The sequence below is a fragment of the Oncorhynchus mykiss genome, chromosome 28 (genome assembly GCF_057628025.1).
Source record: "Oncorhynchus mykiss isolate SJ-2025 chromosome 28, ASM5762802v1, whole genome shotgun sequence".
Taxonomy (NCBI): domain Eukaryota; kingdom Metazoa; phylum Chordata; class Actinopteri; order Salmoniformes; family Salmonidae; genus Oncorhynchus; species Oncorhynchus mykiss.
Window position 1 is genome coordinate 30,817,510 of NC_143049.1, and position 24,987 is coordinate 30,842,496.

A 24,987-nucleotide genomic window follows, 5' to 3' on the forward strand; every position below is an offset into this window, starting at 1 on the left:
ACACTGGATGTGACCCTACTCCTTGCGGGTGTTTCAGGGAGAGTTGGGATGTGTAACAGAAAAAAACATTTCCATTACACTCTTGTACAAGTGTGTAACAGGACGGATATAACCTCCCCACACACAAATTATTATTCTCTCTCTTGTCCTGTAAAAGAAGAGGTCCTGTTTGCATCCCAAGGTCATTACACAAAGATTTTTACTGCCAACTGTCAAATGTTGGAATGGATCTCTTAATTTGGACTATGTAGTCAATATGCCTCAACTGAAACAAGGACACAGACAGAAGTGGCTATTGAGTAGGTGTTCTGGGTCAATATACTACAACTGAAACAAGGACACAGACAGAAGGGGCTATTGAGTAGGTGTTCTGGGTCAATATGCCTCAACTGAAACAAGGACACAGACAGAAGGGGCTATTGAGTAGGTGCTCAGGGTGTAATATAACAGCAACTCACCTTTCTCGATGTTGAGGATACATCTTATAAGGCAGCAGAGGTATCCTTTCTATGGAAGAAAGAAATTAGCACACACTGACTGCATACATCAAGATGTTTTCATACAAAAAAAATGTTTTAACATTAATACACAACTGGACTAGAAAATAAAAATTATGATTGATCCAAGTGTTCAGGGTGCCCTCGCTGCTTTTCAATGTATCATTAGAAATGTATAGGTACCGTACCTCAAGAACAAGGTACCCCAATATTAAAAAGCATTGTCCTGACCTTTTGAGATATGGTCCCGACTGACTGCAGGATAATAGTCTCAACTTTTCTCTCTCATAGCAACAGTCATTTACCAGCGTCCAATGCAATGAGTCAGTGAGAGTTGAATGGAGTTACTCGAGACACTCACCCCATTTCGTTGTAAAAGATGAATAAGATCTATTGGTCGAGCTGCAATGTGGGATCCTTTATGTTGAACACTGGAGCTGTAATCCTTCCTCTTATTTGTGTCAGTATAGGGATGCTTCCGTATACCACCGGAATTGCACTGCAAAGGGCAAGAATTGGCTATGAATACTGTGGACATTCGCTGTCAATAAAATTATATGCGCTCTGTCCCTTCACTTGAAAAAGCTTGCCACGACGTCGGACATCGATGCCACCACGAAACTGGAGCAATGTGTATCATTAGCCACAGTCCGGCAGTCCATCATGTAGATTTCTCAGTTTTTCTTTCTGACTGCACTTCAGTAACCTTGTTGTAACGCAGTTCCTCGCGACGCTCAGGTTGTATTCCTCTTGAAGGTGCAATATGTGAGTGAAAAGCGTGCAGTCTTCTACACTGGTTACCAAGTATCGCTTGGCATGAGATACTTTTTTTATTGGTTACATTTCATATCCAGACAACACCAGCTGCGCGCGGTGCAGCGCTCTATGGCTACAATTTGCTACAGTTGGGGTTTCAACCCGTCTACATACACCACCACCTGCTGGTTACCGTTTGGTAGTGGGTCAAATTACGTTTAATCTAACACCGACAAAACTCACTACAGTAGTTTAGAGTCTACTTCACGGTTGACCATTAGCAAATAGATTAGGCGTAATAAACACTAACTAACCTGTATTTAATTTTCACATACCTCACATTAAAACACATTCCTTGGGCTCACAAGGACGCAATACTGCAGCCCCATGTAAACATGAGATTAGGGCCGCCTAGCCCAGATGTGAAGTCTATGAGCTCAGTGCTAGCAGTCGAGTTAATCATAATTCCTGTCATTTATCAAAAACAAGTTCAATTGTCCATCACTTAAAATGAGTGAAAAGAAACCTTTATTTTTTTCAAAGATGTTACAAGGATGACATTTCAGTGAGAGTATAACAGATGACCAAATAACTAGATAATCATAATCAAGCAATTTCCAAGAAAGAAAGAAACATCACTTCACTCCAAAGTAAAACCCTGCAGAAGCAAATAATGAAAATAAATGATTATAGGATGACACTAGCTATGGGGGGAGAAAGAGGACAAATCTAGACTATTTTGTGTCCTAATTGAAGGTTCTTGGCATTCCAAAATCCCTGTAACCCATGAGACACTCAAGAGTGGGGTTTTGTTTGAACGATATTTGAAGATGAGCAAAGATCAATTACCATTTGTAGTGGACCAATATTTAATCTACTTGAACTCATTTCATACCCTTACCATTTGTAGTGGACCAATATTTAATCTACTTGAACTCATTTCATACCCTAACCATTTGTAGTGGACCAATATTTAATCTACTTGAACTCATTTCATACCCTTACCATTTGTAGTGGACCAATATTTAATCTACTTGAACTCATTTCATACCCTTACCATTTGTAGTGGACCAATATTTAATCTACTTGAACTCATTTCATACCCTTACCATTTGTAGTGGACCAATATTTAATCTACTTGAACTCATTTCATACCCTAACCATTTGTAGTGGACCAATATTTAATCTACTTGAACTCATTTCATACCCTAACCATTTGTAGTGGACCAATATTTAATCTACTTGAACTCATTTCATACCCTTACCATTTGTAGTGGACCAATATTTAATCTACTTGAACTCATTTCATACCCTTACCATTTGTAGTGGACCAATATTTAATCTACTTGAACTCATTTCATACCCTAACCATTTGTAGTGGACCAATATTTAATCTACTTGAACTCATTTCATACCCTTACCATTTGTAGTGGACCAATATTTAATCTACTTGAACTCATTTCATACCCTAACCATTTAGTTGTATTGCAGCAGCACTTTATTTTCTCTTCAGGAGTTCCCCTTTTGAAACAGATACATGAATGTTTAGTGATGAAACCTGATAATTGAGGTGTACAATCAAACAGCACATGCACAGGTTGTCAAATAGGGAACGCTGTCAGAAATAACACATTTTCAAAATGTATTTGGAGGGATGTGGTTAATGTCTAGAAGATATGGATAGGTACAAACACATTTAGTCAGAATGGGTAACATCTTAAAATGTCTTTCCACAGGTGTTCATAACAGAAAATGTTTAACCACATTAGCATACGACAATGACTTCTGAAAATCATAGCCTAACACGACTCAGCAAAATGACATAAAAATTGTCAGATGACACTATCACACATGGAATGGAGGGTACCGTAATGAATCATGAGTGATGGTTACATACAATTCATAATTACAGAATGAAAGATTTCAGACCTAAAACTCAACACAGCAGGGAAGTGACAAGTAGGATTATCACAAAATACTACTTTTACACGTGAGAAATTTTACCATCAATGATACAAATTACAGTGCCTTCAGAAAGTAATCACATTTTGTTGTGTTAGAGCCTGAATTGAAAATATATTAAAATTGAGATTGTTCCACTGGCCTACATACAATTCCCCATAATGTCAAAGTGGATTTACTTAATTTTTTAATACAAAATATAAAAAAAAAACATTTTTTATGGCAAGACTAAATAAGTTCAGGAGTAAAAATCACTGTGTGCAATAATAGTGTTTATCATCTCTGTACCCCACACAACCAGATCATTGTAAGGGCTCTCAGTCGAGCAGTGAATTTCAAGTGCAGATTCAACCATAAAGACCAGGGGAGGTTTTCCAATGCCTCGCAAAGGGCAACTATTGGTAGATGGGTCAAAACATTTAATAAGCAGAAATAGAACATCCCTTTGAGCATGGTGAAGTTAATAATTACACGCTTTGGATGGTGTATCAATACACCCAGTCACTACAAAGATGCAGGCGTCCTTCCTAACTCAGATCCCGGGAGTAAGGAAACCATTCAGGGATTTCAATGTGAGACCAATGGTGACTTTAAAACAGTTAAGAGTTTAATGGCTGTGAAATCCATCCTCAGTTCAACATTGTAGTTACACACAATACTAACCTAAATTAGTTTTTTTTTTTTTTTTTACCTGTAGAGAATAAAAAATATCACAAAACATGCATCCTGTTTGCAATAAGGCACTAAAGTAAAACTGCAAAAAAGTGTGTTAAAGAAATTAACTTTGTCCCGAATACAAAGCGTTGTGTTTGGGGCAAATCCAATACAACACATTACTGAGTACCACTCTCCATATGTTCAAGCATGCTGGTGGCTGCGTTATGTTATGGGTATGCTTGTCATCAGCAAAGATTAGGGAAGTTTTTTGGGGGATAATTTACAATATAGTTAAGGACATGCAAAATCAAAGAGGAAAACCTGGTTCAGTCTTCTTTCCAACAGACACTGGGAGACTAATTCACCTTTCAGCAGGACAATAACCTAAAACACAAGGCCAAATATACACTGGGGTTTGCTTACCAAGATGACATTGAATGTTTGACTTTGAATCAGCTTAATCTATGACAAGACTTGAAAATGGCTGTCTGTCGTTGATCATTGCTAGAGGTTGAGAATTTTAAAAGTAATGTACAAATATTGTACAATTCAAGTTAGTCCTAAATATTTCTAAAACTAAAAACATTGTATTTGGGACACTAAACATCAACTAAATCTTGTAATGAATAATGTAGAATTTTAGCAAGTTGAGGAGACTAAACTGCTTGGAGCAACCCTGGATTGTAAACTGTCATGGTCAAAACATGTTGATGCAATGGTACCTAAGATGGGGAGAGGTCTGTCTTCTTAACTATCAACAAGGCAGGTCCTACAGACCCTAGTTGTGTCTCACCTGGACTACTGTCAAGTCGTGTGGTCAGGTGCCACAAAGAAGGATTTACAATTGGCTCAGAACAGTGCAGCATGGGTGGCCCTTAAATGTACACAGAGAGCTAACAATAATATGCATGTCAATCTCTCATGGCTCAAAGTTGGAAAGATTTAGTCAATCACTATTTGTTTTTGTAAGAAGTATTGACATGCTGAATGCACACCCATGCATATCCCACAAGACATGCAACCAGAGGTCTCTTCACAATCCCAAAATCCAGAACAGACGACACAGTACTACATAGAGCCATGACTACATGGAACTCTATTCCACATCAGGTAACTGATGCAAGCAGTAGAATCAGATTTAAAAAACAGAAAAATACACCTTATGGAACAGTGGGGACTGTACACATGGATGTTGTATTGTAGATATATGGTAGTAGAGTAGTGGCCTGAGGGCACACACTTAATGTGTTGTGAAAAGTGTTATGAAATGTTATGTAAAATTTTAAATGGTATATTACTGCCTTAATGTTTCTGGACCTCAGGAAGAGTAGCCTCTACCTTGGCAGGAACTGATGGGGATCCTTAATACATACAATAGAAATACAACAAAATGGAATAACAGGTATGAATACTTTCTGAAGGCACTGTGCATCAATGATTCTCCATGTGACAGGGTAGGTCTACTACATGTTTCAAGATTTATGTATTGGTAGTTTTATCAAAATTAAAAAGGACATTCAAAAGGGGAAAGTAAAATTTCAACTTCAACCGGAAAAAAGGGTTCTCGCTTGAAAACACAACCCTAGGCAACACAGTGACTAGGGTCTGGTTTAAAGTATGGACTCTTGGCATAATGGAACTACGTCACTACTTTATCCACTTAGATAAAATACAAAAAAGTAGCTAGAGATCACAGAAGTTATTTTTAATGAGTGCATTTAGCAAGTGGCTAGTTTGCATAAACAACCTTCAATAAAACCCCTGCAAAAGTTGCCTACAAACTTTAGTTTAGAATCGCAACTTTCTGGCATGTCTGCCTCGTTGTTTGTTGGGAGAGTCCCTGGAAAATATTTTTCCCTTACACTACATTACCAAATGTATGTGGACACCTGCTCATCATTCCAAAAATCATGGGCATTAATATGGAGTTGGTCCCCCCCTTTGCTGCTATAACAGCCTCCTCTCTTCTAGAAAGGTTTCCTTGGAACATTACTGCGGGTGGGGACTTGCTTCCATTCAGCCACAATAGCATAGTGAGGTCCGGCACTGATGTTGGGCGTTTAGGCCTGGCTCGCAGTTGGCGTTCCAATTCATCCCAAAGGTGTTTGATGGGGTTGAGGTCAGGCCTCTGTGCAGGCCAGTCAAGTTCTTCCACACTGATCGACAAACTATTTCTGAATGGACCTCGCTTTGTGCACGGGGGAATTGTCATGCTGTTGCCACGAAGTTGGAAGTCCAGAATCATCTAGAATGTCATTGTATGCCTTAACATTAAGATTTCCCTTCACTGGAACTAAGGGGCCTAGTCGAAACCATGAAAAACAGCCCAACCATTATTTTTCCTCTACCAAACTTTACAGTTGGCACTATGCATTGGGGCAGGTAGCTTTCTCCTGGCATTCGCCAAACCCAGATTCTTCTGTCGGACTGCCAGATGGTGAAGCGTGATTCATCATGCCAGAGAACGCATTTCCACTACTCCAGAGTCCAATGACGGCGAGCTTTACACCACTCCAGCCAACGCTTGGCATTGCGCATGGTGATCTTAGGCTTGTGAGCGGTTGCTCGGCCATGGAAACCCATTTCATTAAGCTCCCGACGAACAGTTCTTGCGCCGATGTTGCTTCCAGGGGTAGTTTGGAACTGTGTGTTGCAACCAAGGACAGACTAATTTTACAAGCTACGCCCCTTAGCGGTCCCGTTCTATGAGCTTGTGTGGCCTACCACTTTGCTGCTGAGCCGTTGTTGCTCCTAGACGTTTCCACTTCACAGTAACAGCATTTACAATTGACTGGGGAAGCTCTAGCAGGGCAGGAATTTGACAAACTGACTTGTTGGAAAGGTGGCATCCTATGACAGTGCCACATTGAAAGTCACTTAGCATTTCAATAAGGTCATTCTATTGTCAATGTTTGTCTATGGAGATTGCATGGCTGTGTACTCGATTGTATATACCCATCAGTAACAGATGGGTCTGAAATAGCCGAATCCACTAATTTGAATCGGTGTCCACATACTGCTGGAAATATAGTGTAGGTAGTGACAGTTCCTCTATGCTAAAAGAGTCCATCATTGGGGGCGTTCCTGTGCCCAGGCGTTGATGGCATTTAAAGTATCAGCTAACCACATATGTTATAGCAATCTGTCAGTTAATGACATAGTTGATGACAGGGCACGCAACCAATGATTGATACGTGCAATGTCTGACCAGGGGAACACGAGCATTGAAACCAGACCCTAGTCATGTTCCCCTGCTCAGACATTGCATGCATCAACCATTGGTTGCATGGCACGTCCTCGACTATGTCGTCAGGGACCAGATTGCTATCTATCTATCTATCTATATATATATATATATATATAAAACGATCTGGCCTGCATCAGCAAAGGAACGCACCCACTGGTTTGCCTAGGGTCAGGTTTGAGACTAGATCTGTGGTGGGGGCTACACAAATCTACACCATAACCTTTCATGGGCACTAAATATAAAAGTACCTACTGTGTCTACAACACCAACATACAAATATTTATTCTCATCCTCTGCCACATACTGACAGAAATGCCTCCCTTCGGTCAACAAACTCATCAAGGTATGGTCAGAAATTATATATTTATATTTTTAAGTGAGTTCATAACCTTCATTCAGATATCATTTTCACATGGGCCAATGATAGCCAGTACTGAATACCTACATTTAGCAGTTGCCAGAGGCTTCTAACCTTCCTCAGTAGTCAGGTCCAGACTTCCACTACTGGGATACTGCAGTCTTATCCCAGTAGTATTCACACACTTCATTACTATAACCTCTCTGAACATAAATTCTTGTTCCCTTGCAACACCACCTCTTATGAGTTGTTGACCAACAAAGTAAAACATGATTTAATACATAATTTCATGTTTAAACTTGGGTCTCTAGGGATAACTTATCTGCTTAATGTGGATTAATCAATTAGCCATGTAGCCATGCAAATTATATGTGCATTCTACAAGTGCTTTCTTTGTGGCATTTCATGTCTGTGAAGCTGTGACTAATTTTAAAGTAATAATTTGGAGGTCATTTTAAAGAGCAAGTGATGACTGCTTTTTCGATTACAATAAGTTGGTTATGGTATTCTTTTTACTCTCCTTTTTGTACTACAGATAGACTTAAGAAAAAAACAAAAACCTGTCTCGCAAACTACAGATCTTTCAAGTCCACCACTTCAGATCTCGAGACAATAATGTTTCCTTTAATTGTTTCAAGAGCCATTCCACCACTTATCCTTCAGAAAGACCAGAGCGGAAAGCCAGTGAAATTCACCAGCTTTCAAAACCTCTGCAACAACAGACCTCATGTAGAAAACTTTCCAACTCAAAGTTGAAAAAGATGAATGGTCAGTATTCTTCCGACTCCTGCACCATTTGATTCCGTTTGAGACGTTCAACAAGACCATTCTTGGTCTGCCCAAAACCTCTCGCCTCTCGCTCAAACATGTTCAAATGCAGAGCATGAGCACGGATCAACTTTGAGGTTAGAAATTTTCCCAAATCGACTGACTGCTTCAAGAGTTTCGTCCCCTTTTTCCCCTCTCTAGCTGGCAGGAGACGGTTTTTGTAGAGTGAGGTTGGAGGGTTGTGTGAGAACTCTTCTCAGTCTCTCTGCTCCGAGAACAATGTCCTCAGCCAACTAACTTGTGGTCCCTGGGGGAGAAGAGGTGGCAGGGATGTGACTCCTGTGACCCCATTGAGGATCCATGACCTTTCACCCCTCGACTCATCATCAAAGGGCTTGTCGCTCCGACACTGCTACCCCAACGTATGCTGCTTCTCCTTTTCTCCGTGTGCGAGCAGCGCCTTCTCTCTCCCTCCTCCTCGCTCTTGTCCTGTCCAGCTCTACCCCCATTTTTCTCTCACTCTTGTGATTGGTTGGTTTCTCTCGGTCTCTCTCCTGTTGCTTTCACACAGTGGTGCTTCAGTTGTAGCAGTGGAAAACGGGTATCCATATGTTCTTTTTTTGATATTACCCAGATTAAAATGGCGACGAACTAAGCTCAGCACAGGCCTAGCTCCTTTTCCCACAACCTAAGAGTCAAATAAAACAAAGATTACTTTTATACCCTGACAAAGACGAGATATAAAATAGCTTCTGGTATCCTATTTACGCCACCTGATATTACTACAGCAACAGTTGGCTTAGCTCATAGAATATAGAGCAAAAAGTTCCAATGTAGTCTCTTACACTCTAGTACTGGGACAGTCCAGTCACACCATGTTGATAAGCTCTTTCCCCTTGGTAGGTGGAGTCTTGGGAGAGGGCCACGTCAATCTGGGACTTGAACTCATCGCCAAGGTAGCTGTCCTGTAAGAAAAACAACAAAGGAGAAGCTTTTAGCCTGCATGTACATGTCTGTCAGAGCAAGAACGTCTGCCATGAGAAACAAATGTAAACGTTCTTCTGCTTTACCTGAGAGAGTTCAGTCTGGGAGAGGCCAGGCTGGCTCATCTGGGAAGGCTGGCTCATGGTGATGTAGCCCTGTGTGAGGGGTCCCTGGGAGAAGGGCTGGGAGCCCAGGTCCTGGCTGGCCTGGCTGCCACTCATGAGGCCGTGCTGCCCGCTGCCCCCGCCGTGGTTCCCCATGCCACGGCTCCGCTGGCGCCCACCTCGCACCCCTCCGCCGCCCGCCTTACCCTTCATACCTCCACCACGGCCTGCTGGGGGGCAGTGGACCTGGCCCAGGTAGCCTGGCGGCGGCATGGGGGGCATGACCAGGTTGAAGGGAATGTTCATGGAGGCCATGGGGCCCGGACCAATCATGCCGATCTGGTCGTGGGTCTGGAAGTACATGTTGGATGAACGTCCTAGAAGAAAATAAAACATATTGAACAACGGCAAAACAGGTAAAGAAACACAAGTTTACAGTTTGACATAGTCTCTCACCAGTGCTGCTGCGGTCATACACAGATCCAGGAATAAGAGCCTCCCTTGCATCATACATGGCTGTGCTCATGAAACGGCCCCCCTGAAGAACCCACACATGAAACAAACATTTCAGTAAGTCTAACACACACAGTAGCCTATGCACATATTTTTACAATGGTCTACTGGCAAAGTAAAATCATGTAAGTAAACACCACGCACTACATAAAGTTGTACATAATCCAACACACATAGGTTTAGGGGGGGACGACTCACAGGGTTGATGGCGTTGACCAGCTTGCGGGGCTTGCTGAACTGCATGAGGCTCTCCCTCAGGTTGTTGAGGGGTCCCTCCACCAGAACCTTCTGCTCCTTATAGTAGTTGAGCAGGTGGTTCCACAGAGGCTGCTTGGACAGGGCCTTGGGGTTGCCCACGATGATAACCCCATACCTATACACACACACACAAATAGGACATAGTTCCTTTCAAATACTTCCTTCACAGATATAGAAAATAATAATATGTAAATCATTTCTCTTTGCAGTGTGACAGTGTTTTAGCCCGAGTAATGAGATTTTGCTCTGAGGATTTAGAAATTGTTGACATAATTCCAAATACAAATATTAAAATAGTCTTGCAAAACTTGAAAGAGAGGATAATGCTACGATTTTCTTGTTATCTGTTGAGCATCAGGAGACAGAGAGAATGGTCCATGTGTTGTTTACCTGGCCCTGGTGAGAGCCACGTTGAGACGGCGTGGGTCGTTGAGGAAGCCAATGCCCTGGTGCTCGTTGGCTCTAACACAGGACAGGATGATGAAGTCCTTCTCTCTGCCCTGGAACGCATCAACGCTGGCTATCTCCACCTCCTGAGGACAGCCAAGAGACAGGAAAGCAATTAGATAAGCTAACATAGACGCACCATTCCACCATCCATTTGAATGTTTTAAGTGAAGGCCAAACTGGATGATTGATTCCATGAGCACATTACTAAACCAATGTAAACTGATTTATTTAGATTCATGCACTCCCATTTCAAGCTATAACTATATTTCAAACCTGCTACATTATAGTGAGAATATGACTGACAGACTGGAGTGCTGCAGCGGACAAGATTGGTCACATATTGTAGAGCCAAGCCTGTGTTTTGTACCTGGTAGAGCTTGGTGTGGAGGGAGCCACTGAACTGCATGTACTGCACCAGGTAGGACCTCTGGCCCTCGTAGGGGGTGATGATGCCTATCTGGTCAGGCTTGGCCCCAGCCTTTAGCAGCCTGGTGGTGATCTTCTCCACGTTGGAAGCCTCAGTTCTGTACAGCGGGAGAGAGTGAAGAAAACCTTATTCACAAAACATACCCTTTTTATGACTGGAGTCATAAATGGTCAGTGTACGAAAGCACTGGAATGACAAATGCTTCAGTTTGTCAAATACCTGTTAAGATAGGAGGTTCCAGAGCTTGCAATTTCTTCCTGGCCCAGGGTCACGTAGAAGAACATGGGCTTGTCTGGTTGTGGCCACTGGAAGTCAAAGCCTTTCTTGATGCGGTCAGCTGTGGGTCAAGAAAATAAGTTAGTAAAATGTACATTTAGGTGAATCCAAATTTAAGTGTAAATTAAGCCAATGTCGTGAATTACCTTTTTATATGGGTGTTTTACATCTGGTGCAAGCTGAGTAAATATGGCTGTTATAAGGCAATTCATGATTGTTCTGCTTTCTTGTTCCTTAGAGACATGATCTAAACTACCCAACCAGTTTGTAGACAACAGGGAGGCCATTCCCCTCTTGCTGGACAAGCACATCAGGAGGACAAGCTAACCCTCACCTGTGTTTACGAGAATTCTATAGAAGGGATGGCTGACAACGTCCAAAAACTATGCGTGTAGGCAGTGTGGTTAGATAGCTTGCCATGTGAGAAATCATAGTTGGCCCGTGTCAGCTCGTTGTATCTTGTTATCGATACCATGTCTTGAATCATGTCATGTCTATGCTAGTATGGTTCACTAGTTAGCTAACCAACAACTGTAACAATGTATTTGAGAGACAAGTGCTCATTGTGCAAATGCATTTACGTTTTCAATAAACATTTGGAGACTAAATATAGTTTACAACAGTCTATGCCAACCCAGTCTGTTCTGCGCCATAGTTGCACACGCCTCGGTTTTGTTGCTAAACCAACCCGTGTACACACTGGCCCAGTTCCATTCCTCACCAACTTACCTGCGGTGACTCCGTTCTGCAAGGAGCCCTCGTAGAAGATGTTGGAGGGGAAAGCGCTGAGGGCTGGGTGCATACGGTACTGCACCTGCAGACGGATGGGCCTGATGCCCAGCACCACGAGACGCTCAAACAGGGACTGGGACAGGCCCGCCTTGGCAGCCTTCTTACACATCACTACTGGACCCAGCTGGCAGTGGTCTCCCACCAGGATCAGCTAGAGAGAAACAGAAAGAAATCATAGATTTAGTACAAATAGAAAGGCTATTCCAATTCAAATCCATTGTTGTGTGGTGTAGGAACTAGTATTGGGCATAGCATTTGCATGTGTTTATTTGCTATATTGTAATTACTTTGCCACCATGACCTATTTATTGCCTTACCTCTCTTATCCTACCTCATTTGCACATGCTCTATATAGATTTTCCTACTGTATGTTTGTTTTACTCCGTGTGTAATTCTGTGTTGTTGTATGTGTCGAACTGCTTTGCTTTATCTTGGCCAGTTGCAAATGAGAACTTGTTCTTAACTAGCCTACCTGGTTAAATAAAGGTGAAATAAAAAAAACATCACAACTCAAGAGAAAGTAGTGCCCGTCTCAGTGTCACATTCAACCAAGCACAAACATCTGGAGAAAGGTGATAAATGTAACTGCACTTTTCCCTCAGCAACAACCTTTGATAAACATTCTGTATAAGAAAGAGAGAGAAGTTGGGACCTGTCATGGAGATTTAATTTATCGTAGAGATTGCCCTGAGACATACCTGCTTGGCCCCCAGTATGACAGGCACCATACACTCTGGCTCAGTGGCCTGGGTGCTCTCATCAATGAGGATGGAGCGGAACTGCATCTTGGCCAGGCGGGGGTCTCCTGCCCCCACACAGGTACAGCAGATCACATCAGCATTCTGTGGAGCAGAGATGGGAGACGTGGTCAGTGATAATCAACCTCAGGGAGTAGTGGAATTATGACATTTTAGGACTTTGTTTTAAGGGAGTGTGTGGAAAAGGAGCAGGTGTTACCATAAGTAGTTCCCTCTCGGCGGTGCGCTTCAGGGCCCTGTAGCGCTTCTCGTCCGAGGAGGACAGCTCCCCAGTCTCGTCCTTCAGCTGCTGGAGCTTCTGAAGCTCTGGTATACTGCATACAGATACAACAAAAATACAAACTGAGAAACCAGTACTCTTTAGTGTGGAGAAATTATGTGGCCTATGTTGAAAGTTCAGAAAAGCTGCAAGACAGAGAAAATGCCTCTGAACATGAACTGAGAATCCATGCTTTCAAACTGAGGCAACTCATATTGCCCATAGCTGAGTTCTCAAGTTCTCTGCCAGGGCGGCAGGTAGCCTAGTGGTTAGAGCGTTGAGCCAGTCACTGAAAGGTTGCTGGATCGAATTCCCGAGCTGACAAGGTTCTGTCGTTCTGCCCCTGAACAAGGCAGTTAACCCACTGTTCCTCGGTAGGCTGTCATTGTAAATAAGAATTTGTTCTTAACTGACTTGCATAGTCAAATAAAATAAAATAAAAGTGGAATCGATCCTTTGTCTCCTGAGTTAGCAGGACACCTGATAAGATAAAGACACCATATTCCTCTCTCGATAGCAGTCCCAGGTTACCTGTCCATGTTGCGGATCTGGTTGTGCAGAGCCAGGAAGGACACAGGGGAGTCGATGGCCTCTCTGCTCTTGGCAGACAGCCTCACCACCTTCAGACCTGACATGTGGATCTTCTCAGTCAGCTGGTCCACCGCAATGTTACTGGGAGCACACACCAGCACAGGCCTGAGGACACACACAACTTGTGTTAGGGATGGACAAGAGCGCTTATAAAACCTTTAGGTTGGTCAATTTAGAAAGAATATATATTTTGCAATGATGATCTCTGCCAAGACTAGATAGACTATAAGAGTAGTTACTCTTATAGTGAAAGTTATTTACTTATAAGTACTGTATATGGTTAAGTACTGTATATATTAAGTGAACACATCTTACCCGTTGCCCTGTCTGGCCAGGTGGTACACTACAGTGGCAGAGGTGACAGTTTTCCCCGTGCCAGGGGGCCCCTGGATGAGACTGAGAGGACGCTGCAGCACAGTCTTCACAGCATATACCTATGTGATGACATTTTAAAATGCCAAACTGTCAGCAAATATCGTTTTAGAAGGGATAACTCAAATCTCCTCATAACTTCTGCATATGGTAACACCCACCTGTGAGTGGTTGAGGTCAGGCAGGCCCTGGGCGGTGAAGCGTTTGGGCAGCTGACACTTGATGACCACATCCTCCACCTCGTGACCCAGCAGCTTGTGGTAGATGTACCCGGACACAGAGGTCTCGTCCACGGCAAAGGTCTTCAGGGCACTTTGCATCCTGGAGGAAAGTTTGAAACCGTGTGTAATACTAAGTCCATTGCCAAAAGCAAGCCTAGCTCAACACATTTGTTGCATTTCATATGGATTGGTGTCAGAAGGTTCCTACCGGTCAAAGGAGGTGGACTTCCACACAAAGTCAACCTGGAAGTTGTGTGGTACTTCCACGGGGGCCCCAGCACTGCTCCTCAGCTCAATGGCTATCTCATCGCCATAGTCTATTGTCACAGGATTAAGGACTACACGCCACATAACACCTATTCCTTCCAGAGACTAATGCTATCAGTGGTCAGAGAGAGACAAACTCATTTTTGAATTTGAATCAAATTAGTAACGAAGAGTCAAAGGTAACATAAGAGCATAATGATTTTTAACAAAGGATACTGTCTGGGACTTTGATGACATGTCCAATGCCTTTCCAGAGTGGGGCAAGGTCTCCCTTGTACCTCAGGCAAATCTCATCTCCCTGCATCAGGCGCATGTCTTCAGAAATACAGTGAATAGTAGAAAAAGGACAGCAAGGACAAGGGAATTGGCTGATGAAAAGCACAATTTAGAATCCATAGACTTCAGGACATTAGTCATACAAACCTAGAATCGTGTACACACACACACACATACAGACTCAAGACTAGAAGACACTCCGGCATGCTCATCAGTGAGAACGTGAGGGAGGTTGTGGCCGGAATGGAATGGACATGGAACACTCGTGAACACTGACGTTGATGAACAAAAAATGAATTACCACCTGAGTCCGTCTTGGGAAGGCTGAAATAAGCAATCCGCTTTTTATTGAGTCCCAAGTCCCACCTGACAGTAATATTGTCTTGGGTCTGTGAAACAAACAGACGAGACGGCAATTAATTAACCATCTAAAACCAAACGGTCTTTACCGTGACATCCAAAAGCAGGAGGAGCTAGCCTGAAAACTCCAGCAGAAAACAGTAGAACTTACCTGGGACTCTTTGAGTTTCTTATCGTAGTCAGCCTCCAGTTTGACCAGGGGGCCAAATATGTTCTGGTACTGGTAGGCATCCTCGTAGCGCAGCAACACGTGCTGAGGCTCCTCGTCCACGCCGGGCTTCTCCAGGTCCTCCAGAGTGGCTGTGGGGTTTTCCTGAAGACACCCAGTCAAACAACAGCCACCGATAAAGAGCACTGCTTACTTTATTTGAGAAATAAAATTCATAATAAAAGCCAGTAGCTCTCCATGACCAAAGTAAAAGGCCACTGGCCTACAGTAAACCACTGGGTTAACTCTTGCTAAATTTACATATGTAATTTAGCTGACGCACTTATCCAGAGCCAATTACAGTAGTGAGTGCATATATTTTCATATTTTTCGGCACTGGTCCCCCGTGGGAATCGAACCTACAGCCCTGGCGTTGCTAGCACCATGCTCTATCAACTGAGCCACACAGGACCATAAGGTAGTTTATGAACCTTCCAGAGCTCCTCAAGCTTGTTTATCTGCTGGGCGGTGATCTGGCGGGCCCGGAGCTGCTCCTGCTCAGAGGGGATCTTAACCAGCCAGGACAGGAAGCAGCGGTCCTGGATCAGCGGCTGCCACTGGGAGCTGTCCCAGTTGATGTCTTTCAGACTGCTCTGACTGGCACATGGCTGCCTGTATTACCAAACACAAACAATATGTCCATCAATGCACTCCACTACAAAATCACTTTGATTCAATGATAAGAGCTATTGGATTATGGGTCCAAAAAGGGCCAAGAACATTTTGCAAAATAGGACATCTGATCATTGTGAAACAGAATGGTGCAAAAATGGTTAGTAAACACCATAGACCGGCTTTACCTGCAAAGCAGTACCACCACAGAGTCTGCCTTGGCAGGGATGAACCCCAGGAGGAAGACGTTGCGACAGCCACAGTTGTAGCACTCCAGCACCGTCTCCCCCAAAGGACCATCCTTGTGCAGAGTCACCTCCTTGGACTTGGCTCTGACCAGGTGGTTCACAATGTGGCTGAGAGAGGAAAATATGAACAGATTTAGCAACATTTCTGATAGACATTTATAAAATGTCCTTTGGGACTCATGTGCCTCACATTCTACTTTATGTGTGTGTATAGTCTTCCACATAGACGCCAACTACATTTAGCTAAGTTGGTTGTTCTTTGGAGCTTACCTGCCAGATGTATTGCCACGTCCATTGCAAAACCACTTCTTGCTGGTGTTGCAATACACCACACAAGCAGGATCGTGAATGCCACAGTAACTTGGGAAAGCAAAACAAGGATAATGTCACAAGGAGGAAAACAAATATTTATTATGAACTCTGCAAGACAGCACCAAAAGATCAATCAAAATATATTTCTGAACATTACCTGCATGCGTGGACTGGGAGGTCTTTAGTATAATAGCTGTCTTCCTCGTCTTCTTCAAAGTTCAACTCTGCAAGAAGTTGACTTGCTTTCACAACAGGGTCATCCCCATTCTGCTGTACTCCATCAGGCCCATTCACCTGGAGAAAACATGGAAATATCATTTCAATAGCGGCGGGCAAAATAATGTAAATAACCTGGAAATGGACACCACCACAGATAACGTTTTAACTACAAGTGCAACAGACAGTTAGTAAACTAACGTTAGTTAGCTATCAAATGCACTTGTAGCAAGCTCACAGCAGTTAGCTAGAATGCCTGCTATGTAACGCGGGCAGATGAATTTAGGAACGCTACACTCAGTGCCATGGCGTTATCAAGAAAATGACAGGCTGCTTGACAATCTTGGTGTCCATCCCACAACGCGTACAAGCAAATTAGCTAATACTAGCATGCTAAATTATATGTAAACATGCTGGCTAAGTTAACTGGTTAGCCAGCTACGTGGCCTCTGAGACAGATGCATGTGTTCTCTTTGTAACTATACAGCTAGCTACCAGCGTGCTAGCTGTGCTAACATAGCTGCTTCTGCTAATATAGTTAGCACACTGGCTAGCTATCTCCAAGGTTCCGTATGTACAATACCCTGTAGCTTGTTAGCGAGTTTTTATTTGCTAGTTTGAAACCACACAGGCAACAAAAATTACACGAACCTGATTTTCCAACTGACTCTGCGTTTGGCCTGTTTGAGTCTGGCTCGGCAGGGTAAAATCCGTGAACTCATACTCCGAACCCTGGGTATCTGCTCCAAGCAACTCCGCTTCCTCAGTGTCCAGGAACGTGAGAGTCTGCGAGCTCGGCCCGTACGCCTCAACACTCATTTTCTCCACCAACAGTGATATTTCAGAATGATATTTACAATTGAATCGCTAACTAAACAAAGTGTAGATATCCCTGCCAAAATTGAACTTAAACAAATATCGAAATACCTAAGCACATGAATAAACTGAGAACACACGGTCTCGTGAGCCTCAACTCCCACTCGAAGTAATGACGTAACACCTTGCACACAGCACAAAATGCAAAGAGCACATCATAGTTCGTCAAATTTGACAAAAGCTGGATCCCTTCTAGCCATAACCACATTCAAAGTGTCAATGGCATAACGTTTACACAAAAGGGGAATATTTTTCACAATCCTTGATTAGGCCTTAGAGTCAGAATGTGTTTATCATGTACAGTAATTTAGAAGATGCTGTTAGAGCAACTTACAGGAGCAGTTACTGTAGGGTTAAATGCCTTGCTCAAGGGGCACACTGACAGATTGTTTTAACCTAGTCGGCTGAGGGAATCAAACCAGCAACCTTTTGGTTAATAAACACAACACTCTTAACCACTTACCCTTTCCTGGTAATATTATGTAAGTAAGATGACATTCATTCAAATTATTTCCAATTGCAATAGATGTACATGATGAATTCATAGGAAGAAGAGCACATACTACTACAGGTTTACCAATAGTTATTTTACTTGGTATGGCTTAAGCTTATTGGCTTAAATTTTTCTTTAAGTGGTTTAATCACAGCATTAGACCATATTCTGAAGTAGAGAATACAGATACCAAAGACAAAATAAAAATGTCCATATCATTATTCATCACATTACAAATATTGATTGTATATGCAATAAATTACCTGAGATAATAACAAATGGTTGAAGTACATTAATTTAAAAAAACATTTGTGTGTCCTTATATTGTACACTATACAATATACTGATATTGTACAATTTCACAACAAATATTAAACACATGATGAGGGGGGCTAGAGATTGTAAAAGAAATGGCACGCTACGTTGACCATTATGTCAAAGCGAGAGTGATTTGTGAGGGGAATAAGGAACTAAAAAGGGAACTATTTAAAATAGTGAGAAAGAAGCAGGCAGTCAGTCATACAGCTGTCAGGACGATGTGGCTTAAAAGCACTGAATATCCAAAGATGGCTGCATTCCAAACACTTAAAAGACACACCCTCTCCCCTCAAACTTCTGATGACGTACAATGACGTCTGACGAGTTTACACTTGTAGGGCAAGGGAGGAAGACATTTTAAATGGACTGCCCTTGCCCGGAAATTCGTCACTCGTTCGTCCGGCGAATATTGTGTTTTTAGCCACCGGTAGCTTGTGGGTGCTTTATATGGGCTACAGTCAATTATGATTGCATGTCTACTTATATTAACTATATAGTTATTAATATACGCTTACTGTATGATAGTTAGCTAATTAATTTGCTAGCTAACGTTAGCCTGCCTAGCTGGAACTTCTGAAGAAGGAACATGTTTTATTTATGCAATTTCCAAAAAGCTATCCAAACAAAAACATAATTACTTTTACGTGACGCGAATTTAATTATGGGGCGTTTCAAGCCCCGAAGTGAACATAAGTGTACACTCGCAAAATCTTATCAAAAACGAGGGCTGAGGGATTTACGTTGCGAACTTCCCTTGCTTTGGTCGACCGACGACCAAGATGGCCGCAGGGATTACTCCAAGGGCATTGCATAAAGTGAGGATAGTGGACTAGGGTGTGTCTTTTATGAGTTTAAAACGTAGACAATGGTTCTCGCATCTACAGCATCATTTATTGGACCATTACAGTGTGTCGTCTTGTGTTGCTGCTATGCTATGTTGTTTTAGGCCTCTCTTTATGTTGCGTTGTCTCTCTTGTCGTGATGTGTGTTTTGTCCTATATTTTATTTTTAATCCCATCCCCGCAGGAGGTCATTTGGTAGGCTGTCATTGTAAATAATAATTTGTTCTTAACTGACTTTCCTTGTTAAATAAAGATTAAATACAATTTAAAAAAAGTTTCTTTGTGAAATACAGTCAAATAACAATACCCAGAGCCATTGATATAATATACGTGTATACCAGAGGAGGCTGGTGTGAGGAGCCATAGGAGGATGGGCTCATTGTAGTGGCTGGAATGGAATCAATGGAACGAGTCAAACACGCTGTTTCCAAGTGTTTGCTGTGTTTGATACCATTCAATTGATTCCATTCCAACCATTAAAATGAGCCTGTCCTCCTATAGCTCCTCCCACCAGCCTAACCGGATGGATACATCCATTGCTCTGCCTATTCTCATTCATACAGTGCCTTGCGAAAGTATTCGGCCCCCTTGAACTTTGCGACCTTTTGCCACATTTCAGGCTTCAAACATAAAGATATAAAACTGTATTTTTTTGTGAAGAATCAACAACAAGTGGGACACAATCATGAAGTGGAACGACATTTATTGGATATTTCAAACTTTTTTAACAAATCAAAAACTGAAAAATTGGGCGTGAGAAATTATTCAGCCCCTTTACTTTCAGTGCAGTAAACTCTCCAGAAGTTCAGTGAGGATCTCTGAATGATCCAATGTTGACCTAAATGACTAATGATGATAAATACAATCCACCTGTGTGTAATCAAGTCTCTGTATAAATGCACCTGCACTGTGATAGTCTCAGAGGTCCGTTAAAAGCGCAGAGAGCATCATGAAGAACAAGGAACACACCAGGCAGGTCCGAGATACTGTTGTGAAAAAGTTTAAAGCCGGATTTGGATACAAAAAGATTTCCCAAGCTTTAAACACCCCAAGGAGCACTGTGCAAGCGATAATATTGAAATGGAAGGAGTATCAGACCACTGCAAATCTACCAAGACCTGGCCGTCCCTCTAAACTTTCAGCTCATACAAGGAGAAGACTGATCAGAGATGCAGCCAAGAGGCCCATGATCACTCTGGATGAACTGCAGAGATCTACAGCTGAGGTGGGAGACTCTGTCCATAGGACAACAATCAGTCGTATATTGCACAAATCTGGCCTTTATGGAAGAGTGGCAAGAAGAAAGCCATTTCTTAAAGATATCCATAAAAAGTGTTGTTTAAAGTTTGCCACAAGCCACCTGGGAGACACACCAAACATGTGGAAGAAGGTGCTCTGGTCAGATGAAACCAAAATTGAACTTTTTGGCAACAATGCAAAACGTTATGTTTGGCGTAAAAGCAACACAGTTGAACACACCATCCCCACTGTCAAACATGGTGGTGGCAGCATCATGGTTTGGGCCAGCTTTTCTTCAGCACGGACAGGGAAGATGGTTAAAATTGATGGGAAGATGGATGGAGCCAAATACAGGACCATTCTGGAAGAAAACCTGATGGAGTCTGCAAAAGACCTGAGACTGGGACGGAGATTTGTCTTCCAACAAGACAATGATCCAAAACATAAAGCAAAATCTACAATGGAATGGTTCAAAAATAAACATATCCAGGTGTTAGAATGGCCAAGTCAAAGTCCAGACCTGAATCCAATTGAGAATCTGTGGAAAGAACTGAAAACTGCTGTACAAATGCTCTCCATCCAACCTCACTGAGCTCGAGCTGTTTTGCAAGGAGGAATGGGAAAAAATGTCAGTCTCTCGATGTGCAAAACTGATAGACATACCCCAAGCGACTTACAGCTGTAATCGCAGCAAAAGGTGGCGCTACAAAGTATTAACTTAAGGGGGCTGAATAATTTTGCATGCCCAATTTTTCCGTTTTTGATTTGTTAAAAAAAGTTTGAAATATCCAATTAATGTCGTTCCACTTCATGATTGTGTCCCACTTGTTGATTCTTCACAAAAAAATACAGTTTTATATCTTTATGTTTGAAGCCTGAAATGTGGCAAAAGGTCGCAAAGTTCAAGGGGGCCGAATACTTTCGCAAGGCACTGTATACTCTCCCTTTCTCTAGTTCAGGCGGAGTGCTGATAGCCCTCTCTTTAGCTACTGCTTAGTGGGGTATCAGTTGTATCTGTCCTTAAAGTTAGAATCCTTAGATGCTACATCAATTTTTGGACTTGTGCTATATAACCATTGATTCTTGACGAATATAACGTATGAATGCCTCATGAGCTTAGTTCAAATTTCATACCCCATCAGAACCCATAATATAAGCTTGTTGTACTCCAATGTTTGTAAGCAAACTAAATGTAAACAAACACTGTATAGCCTCAAAACATGGTTAAAACTATCATTTTGAAATCATGGATGGTCAGTCCGTGAATATAGCTCTGTCTATGAATTTGAGAGTGGTTACATTTCTTCAGGCCCATCCCTCAGGTTTTTACCAAAACAGAGGCAGGGTCACCACTTTGTTATTGTTTCAATTAAGGATTCCAGCTTTAAGTGCTTTCTGTCCATTGGGGACAGGAGCAGTGAGTTGAGGACAGAGGTCACCGGAAGTCATTATTTAGTGAGCATGCTGATGGTGCTGGTGGCTGCAGTGGTGGTGGTCATGGTCATCCTCCTCAGATTGACCCACAAGCTCCAGCATCTCCCCCACTACGGCCTGCAAGGCTCTGCCTAGGTCCTGGGCACTGTAGGGCTTCTCTAGTGGAGGAACGTGCACAAACGCTGACCTGCCCTTCCCCAGGTACAGCGACATGTAGTAGGTGTAGTCACACAGGTATCTGACCAGATCAAAGGTTAAGTTAGGGTTAAAGAGACAACAGAAGACATTAGCTTTTATCAGAATCAATGGATTTGCCATTTAGGTAAATGAGATTTCTGAAGTGGCAACTTCAGATTACAAAGGGACAGACCACCCACATTATTATATAACATCTTATCACTACCTAGAAAGTATGCTACAATTAAAGATCATAGATAGGATGTAATTTGTGTGAACATTCCCTTTAATGTAGTTTCATTGAAAAAAGTATGAGATCATAAATAGTGGCATGTGACTGGTTGAATGAGAGTAGAGTCGAACACAGCACTCACCGGCCTGCATCCTTTGATACTGACACTGCCACGCCAAGCCTTGAGGAGTTGACCCTCTTGCAGACTAGGTCCATGTCTATGACTGAATCGATGCAGTCAGGACCACCGTCCATGCAACACTGAGAGTCTGGACAGAAGCTGCAGTTGTCCACCCGCTTGTAGCCGTGGTTGTGGCCACATTTCTCCAGGGTGACTGTGGTGGCTATCCCAGAGACCCCGACATGGACCACCAACTGTTGACCCACGGAGAAGAGAATGTGTGTTAAATGTAGCCACTGTTATACCAATAGAGACTCTACATCATATTTCAAACTGTAGCCTAAATGTCATACAGTAAGGGTGCACCTGTCGAACACTATTACTAATGCCTTTTACCATGCAGTAAAAAAATATATTGTGAGGAACAACACTTGACATTTGCTGTGACTTCCTGTGGCTACCTGTGGCTGATGCTGTTTCCATAGAGATGGCAGTAGACTCTGAACTGCCTGGTACTCCACTGGCACCTCACAGACATATAGGTCCACACTCTGACCCAAGCCCAACCGCTCCAGTTCCTGTACACAGAGGAAACAGGAAGTGTGTAAGGAACCACAAACCCTATTTAATTAGATAAAGCTTTATTGTTCCTTTTGAGGCATTTGTTGTGCCTCAAGGTTGTAAAAATCAGTTGCCTTTACACCTGTTGTGATAACACTAATTACTATAGTAACAACATTGCATTCATACATTGTTAAATAGTGAAAAGTGATTACTTATTCATTATTAAGTCATTAAGCATTTGCCGTTACGACAGAGGTGCTAAAGCAGATCATTCCTTTTTCCACTTGTGTATTAACATGAAACACTTATATCCATTAGTCCCTACTATGCAATGAAGTAATTATTCTTAAATGTCATGTAATGTGATACAATTTTGTGTTACTACTCATGTGGAAATCAACGTAAGGTGTTGCCAATAAGAATAGACCTCTTAATAATGCACCATACAGAACACGCAACAAACTCACTTACCTGCACTGCCACCCAGCTAGCATTCACGGTGTGATCGCCAAAAGGTTCAAACCCTAAAAAAATATAGATTATATTGATAGCCTTTTAAGTCCTCGCCTAGTAACACCAGTATACACCAATGCCACATTACATTTTTATAGCTGCTTATCATTCTACCCCTATCTAAATGAAAGTCACAATAATCTTAGTTCGAAAGTCTAACGGACATCTCAAGTTAAATATTATCTATTACAACAGCTGACATGTATAATCAATTGTAACACAATATATGCAAATGAGTGCATGGGTTTTATAGATGAGATGACACTATACTACAATTTCCATTTAAGTTATATCGGGGGAGAAGAGTAGGTTAAGAATATGCTTCTTGTCAGCACGAATTTAGCCAGCATCATTCTCAATAGTATCACAATAATATCACGACAAGGCAAACATGTACCCATAAATGGCTGAATGGCTACAACGATCCATAAATGGCTACATTATCGCCTCTGACTTGATCTGTCTGTAATAGGTTGGTCTGCCTCAACATTACAATTCATACATTTCAACCTGACAGACAGGCTTTGTGAATGTAAGATGAAGATGCACAATACTGTACAGTAGACGGTCAGTAGTTCGTAGTTAGTTAGTTTAGTAGTAGTTGAGGAACAATGTCGTTTTCAAGATGACACAATATACAAGTAATTCCAATCTTTAATAGTTAGGCAACTCATTTTAATCAAAAGTTTATAGAGAACTGACAGCAAACTAAGACAGTATAGGCTACATAAATCACTTACCTGTCACTATTACCGTCCTTTTAGTCGCCATTATTTGTGAGTTATAGTAAATTCTGCAAGAATGTAACGTTAATCTACTCTTTTTCAACCCTGATGAGTTGAGAATTCCTCCTCGATTCTCTTCCGCTATCTATTCATTATTTTTGCAAGAGCTCGAGCGAGCGTTCTCGGTTTCTTCCAGTCCTTCTACGCTGTTGACAACACTACTCTATACCTCAACATCCAGCCACCTATCGCCACCTACTGCAATGGAATTCATGCTCAGCGCATGAGCTCATTTATTTTACAAATTTGGCTTAACCTTTTGTTGAAATTACATAATATAACCGATGTGAAATGTCTAGCTAGTTAGCGGTGTATGCTAGTAGCGTTTAATCGGCGACGTCACTCGCTCTGAGACTGAAGTAGTTGTTTTCCTTAAATCCGTACGGGCCGTGGCTTTTGTGGAGCAAGAGTTAGCTAGCTATATGCTTCGTGGGTGACCGATATCTGTGTGTTTCGGGGGTTCCTGGTTCGAGGTCAGGTTGAGGAATCGAAGCAAATATTTATATTGATGCTGTTGATCAGGATAAATTAGTTGGGCTCTGCCAAAGATGATCTATTATATTGACAAGATAGCCCAGTGACCACTCTAACAATGGAAATACATGTCCTTAATAGTCCACAGTATGAGTCATAATACCCATGAA

General features: G+C 42.2%; 3 protein-coding genes across 5 annotated transcripts in view; all 3 read right to left on the reverse strand.

Moving 5' to 3' along the window:
* The window catches only part of LOC110508897 (homer protein homolog 3), a 32,424-nt gene extending 30,747 nt beyond the window's left edge, over nt 1-1,677 (reverse strand). The window contains exons 1-2 of one of the 2 annotated variants that reach the window (XM_021589795.3): nt 859-1,677; nt 459-507 (exon numbers count right to left, since the gene is read on the reverse strand). In XM_021589795.3, coding sequence (XP_021445470.2) covers nt 459-481 — 23 coding nt within the window. In that variant the 5' untranslated portion in view covers nt 482-507; nt 859-1,677. The remainder of the gene's footprint in view (nt 1-458; nt 508-858) is intronic. The other variant, XM_090225025.1, reaches the window with a different exon arrangement.
* A 1,056-nt stretch (nt 1,678-2,733) lies between these two features.
* On the reverse strand, nt 2,734-17,849 carry LOC110508900 (regulator of nonsense transcripts 1). Of its 2 annotated transcripts, none has more exons than XM_021589798.3 (23): nt 17,401-17,849; nt 16,691-16,827; nt 16,492-16,581; nt 16,162-16,329; nt 15,793-15,973; nt 15,305-15,466; nt 15,095-15,182; nt 14,734-14,832; nt 14,459-14,567; nt 14,191-14,350; nt 13,973-14,091; nt 13,598-13,762; nt 13,007-13,121; nt 12,748-12,891; nt 11,987-12,200; nt 11,201-11,318; nt 10,922-11,078; nt 10,495-10,637; nt 10,045-10,219; nt 9,790-9,871; nt 9,316-9,710; nt 9,091-9,210; nt 2,734-8,933 (listed from the first exon to the last, which is right to left on the reverse strand). In XM_021589798.3, the coding sequence occupies exons 1-22, from the start codon at nt 17,566-17,568 to the stop codon at nt 9,094-9,096; spliced, it is 3,306 nt and encodes a 1,101-aa protein (XP_021445473.2). In that variant the 5' UTR covers nt 17,569-17,849; the 3' UTR covers nt 2,734-8,933; nt 9,091-9,093. The 2 variants fall into 2 exon arrangements, with proteins under 2 accessions (XP_021445473.2, XP_021445474.2); XM_021589799.3 differs by having other exon boundaries at nt 15,098-15,182; nt 17,401-17,763.
* A 348-nt stretch (nt 17,850-18,197) lies between these two features.
* Nucleotides 18,198-24,975, reverse strand: LOC110508901 (pyroglutamyl-peptidase 1). The gene is made up of 5 exons (XM_021589800.3): nt 24,299-24,975; nt 23,517-23,569; nt 22,943-23,059; nt 22,503-22,735; nt 18,198-22,189 (listed from the first exon to the last, which is right to left on the reverse strand). Exons 1-5 carry the CDS (start codon nt 24,327-24,329, stop codon nt 21,970-21,972), a joined length of 654 nt encoding a protein of 217 aa, XP_021445475.1. The 5' UTR covers nt 24,330-24,975; the 3' UTR covers nt 18,198-21,969.
* Between the last annotated feature and the right edge of the window lie 12 nt (nt 24,976-24,987).